Source organism: Vigna umbellata, chromosome 1, assembly GCF_029865625.1.
Source record: "Vigna umbellata cultivar VRB3 chromosome 1, Vumbellata_1.0, whole genome shotgun sequence".
In the NCBI taxonomy this organism is placed as follows: domain Eukaryota; kingdom Viridiplantae; phylum Streptophyta; class Magnoliopsida; order Fabales; family Fabaceae; genus Vigna; species Vigna umbellata.
Genome location: NC_142165.1, coordinates 18,371,045 through 18,375,785, shown reverse-complemented (window position 1 = coordinate 18,375,785; position 4,741 = coordinate 18,371,045). Strand labels below are relative to the sequence as shown.

Below are 4,741 nucleotides of genomic sequence, written 5' to 3'. Positions count from 1 at the left end.
AATTAGTGATATCATTTCGTAACTTTCATAAAAAGAGAACTGAATAATGCAACAATATATAATATAATACAAATGTCCCCAGAAAATAGTAGTAGTGTTTTTAGTTTAGCTGCAGTTGCGCAAGAACAGTGACATGTTTCATAATTCATATGATGCCAATATCTTCTTTGCATGTAACAAGTGAAAAAGAGATATTTACTTTTCTTTATATATTTTAAGAAAAAAAAACAATATCAATAAGAATAGTTATATATAAAAAAAAATACGAGTAATTTCGTAAAAACTTGAGTAATTTACACTGTGTTGTATTATTAGGGGTGTGTATAATAAGTTATTTATATTTTTCTTCTATTTTTAATTTTAAAATACAATTAAGAATAAGGTAGAAATATAAAATAGGCTTAACTTTCTATAGTATGGGGTGATCTGTTCAAAGTAGTCATACTCTTTTTCTGCAATACATTATTGTTTCATGTTTTGTAAAAACAGTTCAAATTGGTCATTTTTGTTTACAACGTAAAAGAAATATAAGAGTATAATTGCCTTTGTGGCCAAAAGTGAATGAGGTGTACAATTTTGTGCAATACGTGACAAGTTAAAATCAATTGAGGTGTAAATTTTAAAAATAAAATTGAATGACGTAGAAAATGTTTAACTGCGAGTTAAATGAAGTTACAGGATGTTAGAATCCATTCGCGATTTGAGGTTCAAGAATCTGGTGAAAGTAGTCTTCAATTTGGGTTTGTGATTCATTGAATATGAAATTAGAAAAATTCTGCCCGCCAAGGCACATCGTTGGCCAAGAGCTTCACCAAAGTTACCATCGACCCTTTTTCTCATTTATTATTCAACCTTCTTCCTTCTCTTTGAATGGTTTTTTTTGCTGGTTGTGGGTGTTTGAGGTGAAGAAGAAGACAATGTTGGTTGCCGAAATGTTGAAAGAGAGTTGAAGTTTCTGATTTTTTATTAATTGCAAATTGACAATTAGAGTTTCTAATTTTGCACATGATTTTTTGTGAATTGGTTGTCGAAATGTTGGGAGAGTTAAGATTTCTAATTTTTTATGAATTGTAAATTTCTGATTGTGAAAATTGCAATTGGAGTTTTTGATTTTACACATAATTTTGCACACGAACCTAACCATTTTCTTTTATCCAATAATTTTAACTTTTAACATTTTGTCAAGTGAATTTACCTCACTTTGTTACGCAATCAATAAGTGCATAACTCATTCACTTTTAGTCATATTAGTGTTAAAGCCAGAAGAACCAACTTGTACAATTTTTACAAAATATGTGACAATAATGAAATGCCGAAAAAAAGATAAAGTCACTTTAAACACATCACAAAATAAGGACCAAATGATGTATTAAGTCTACCAAATATATATATACACTATAACGAAATCTTCATTATATATATTATCACTATTATTATAAATATAATGTTGTAATAAAAAAAATAACATAAACATTCATGTTATATATATCAAAACGATAAAATTATTCGAGAAAATAGAAGATCGGTGGATAAGGAATAAGTTAGGTCAAATTTATCTTTAATTATTCTCTCTTATTTTATGAACATGAAACTTAAGAACATATGCTTCAATTCCAGCTACATACCAATTGATTAGGACGATGTTTTCTTTTGTATAAAGTATTGATTCAAAATTATGATCAAGTCATTATTTAAATTTAATCTCATATCGATCAATAAAAAAAAAGAATATGAAATAAAATATGGTTAATTTAGCAGTTTAACATAATGTATCACTCATCAAGCTTTCTTCTTCACCTTAGATAACTCATCAGGCTTTCTTCACTGAAATACAGAGTATTTTCATATCATCAATTCATCATTAGGATTTAGAGGCTCACTGAAAGTAAACTTAGCATGTTCTACCAATTCATACATACCAGAAGAGAGAGAGGTGCTATGTACTTTAAACTCTGAAAGATTAATTATGTGTCTATGAACTGCTTTTGCAGAAAAACAAAGAAGAAATTGGATTGAACAGAACAAGGAATATCTAAAACAAGAATCAAGTGATGGTTTTCAAATTTCTAGAGAAATGCAGGCTAATTTTTGCAACCATCACCAGAAATCATCTGCAACAACCTCTTCCAATGTTGTCAAAATCGCAATCGGATCGTAGAATCGCACGATTCAACAATTCGACTCGTAGAATCGTACGATTCTACGATTTAAGATCGTTACTATTCAGCATCAAACATTCAAATCGTAATTTTAATTTGAAAATGGAACGACCCAATTTAAAGGCTAAACCCAAAACCCCTATACATCATATCGCACACCTCCATCGTTTAACCTAAACCTAAATTTGAGCCACCCAGAAACCCTAGCTTCTTGGACCCGCCTGCGAAACTGCGCATCCTGTCACTTTTTCCCTTCCACTGAAAATGGCGAAAAGACACGGGGAGGAATTGAACCACACTCGAATCATTGAGAAGAGAAGAACCATGAGCGTTGAATCCAGTAGCAACGTGGATTTGAGAGAGGAAGCGTGTAGGCAAATTGCTAGGTTTTTCTACATCAATGCCATTCCCCTGGAGGTTGCCAAAGGTGAAGCTTTTCAGAAAATGGTCAACCTTATTGCAGGCCCGGGGTTCAAGCCACCCTCTTATGATGAACTTAGAGGGAAATATTTGAAGCAAGAAGTTGCTGAGATCAAGGAATCAATAGAGGCGCATAAAGCTGAATGGAAGAACACAGGATGTTCTGTCTTGATTGATGATTGGACTAATAGCTATGGGATCACTATTTGCAATTTCTTTGTTAACAGCCCGAAAGGTACTGTTTTTCTTAAATCTCTTAATGCATCTGAAAACTGCAAAACTGTTGATGGCATTTTTGCAATGATTGATGGCATTGTTGAGGAAGTCGGTGAAGAAAATGTTGTTCAAGTTGTGACTAGGAATGAATCTAGCTATAGAGCTGCTGGGAAAATGTTGGTGAGCAAAAGGAGGAGACTTTTCTGGATGCCATGTGTTATTGATAGCATTAATTTGATGCTGGAGGATTTCGTGAAAAAGTTACAGATGCATAGAGACACAGTTGCAAATGGGAGGAGAATTACATCTTATATATACTCAAGAAGTTGTCTGGTTTCTTTGTTGCATCATTTTACTAAGGGTAAAGATTTGATTAGGCCAGGAGTGACCAAATTTGCCACATGCTATCTAACTTTGAAGTGTCTCCATGAAAACAAGGGGGCATTGGAGAAGATGTTTACATCCAAACAATGGAAATCCAGTTTTTTTTCTAGAACAACAGGTGGGAAACTCGTTCAAAGTCTCGTTATGGATGATAAGTTTTGGAAAAGTGTTGTGGTTTGCTTGCTTGGCGCTAGTCCTCTGATAAAGGTGCTTCATTTGGTGAGTTTGGACCAGAAACCAGTCATAGGTTTCATTTACGATGAAATGAAGAGAGTAAAAGAGAAGATACAGCATGCCTTTAAATTTGTCAAGAAACGGTAAGCTTTTTTAGTGTTTCTCTAATTCACTGTTAGTATGAATTTGATTTGTTACTTTGTGTATATTCTTTCTCTGTGAACTACTTCTGATGAAAGTGTTTTTTCTCTTTTTAGTTATATGCCTTTATGGGATATCATAGATGAAAGATGGGACGAAGAAACTCTTAGGCCTTTGCATGCCACAGCTTATTATCTTAACCCTCGGTTCCACTATGATCCTAGTTTCGAAGAAGATTTTGATGTTAAACTTGGTTTGTACGGGTCTTTAAGCAAGATGATAGCAAAGCAAGACTGGTCTAAGGTTGATCATATGCTTGAAGATTTCAAGCATGCAAGAAACTCTCTTGGTAATGAAATAACCAAGATTGCAATTAAAACCAAAAATCCTGCTGATTGGTGGGATTCATATGGTTCTGAACTTCCCGAGCTCCAACATTTTGCTAAACGAATACTGAGTTTGACAACCAATTCTTTTGGCTGTGTGGATAACCGGAATGCCTTTGATAGGGTAAAATTTGTTAGCTCCACTTGTAAACATATCTATGTAGCCATTTTATTCATTTGGTTTTTATTTGTTTAGGTACACATGAAGAGAAGAAATCGTTTGAGGCAACAGATACTGAAAGATGTACTGCTGGTGATGACTAATTCAAAGTTAACCAAAAGGCACCAAGCTGAAAAATCCATTGAATATAGCATAGACGATCTTTCTTCTGATGATGAATGGATTACAGAGAGTAATGAAAGCGTATCTAACAATGAAGAGCCAGAGTTAGATGACTTGTGCTTGTTTATTCCAATTGAAGATGATGAAGCAGATTCTAAAAATGATAATGGTGCTTATGTAGATGATCTACAGATTCATGATGATGATGATATTGAACTTGATGAAGCGGCAGATGTTGATGATGAAGATGGGGAAAGTTACTCAACAGATGATGTCACGGATAGAGGTGTGTTCTTAAAGTCCCCTGCATATGTTCTTTCATAACGAGTAGCATGCTTCTTTAGTTTTACAATTAGTAACAGAAGTTTCAGGTGTTTCTTTTTTGGCTTTATCTTGTTGGCATTAACCAACAGTGACTGAAATCTCTTCCTTCACGACAATTGGCGTCACTCAAAAATATGCTCTGGGCTTTCAACTTTAATATTATGGTTTCTTTTTCTGTTTTTGTACTAAAAAACTTTGCTGTCTGGAGCAAGATTGGAAGCCTTAAAATACATAATGAATCATATATACCTATA

The 4,741-nt window shown here is 33.6% G+C and overlaps 1 protein-coding gene across 1 annotated transcript; it reads left to right on the top strand.

The window, feature by feature from the left end:
- The first annotated feature begins 1,803 nt into the window (after window positions 1-1,803).
- LOC124822738 (uncharacterized) lies at window positions 1,804-4,741 on the top strand. The gene is made up of 3 exons (XM_047294777.2): window positions 1,804-3,496; window positions 3,611-4,004; window positions 4,077-4,741. Exons 1-3 carry the CDS (start codon window positions 2,424-2,426, stop codon window positions 4,485-4,487), a joined length of 1,878 nt encoding a protein of 625 aa, XP_047150733.2. The 5' UTR covers window positions 1,804-2,423; the 3' UTR covers window positions 4,488-4,741.

Excerpts from the sequence above, each read along its gene's own strand:
- LOC124822738 (XM_047294777.2), top strand. The coding sequence starts at position 2,424 with ATGGCGAAAAGACACGGGGAGGAATTGAACCACACTCGAATCATTGAG. Across the intron at positions 3,497-3,610 it reads TTTAAATTTGTCAAGAAACG|TTATATGCCTTTATGGGATA; the intron begins GTAAGCTTTTTT and ends TTCTCTTTTTAG. Across the intron at positions 4,005-4,076 it reads ACCGGAATGCCTTTGATAGG|GTACACATGAAGAGAAGAAA; the intron begins GTAAAATTTGTT and ends TTATTTGTTTAG.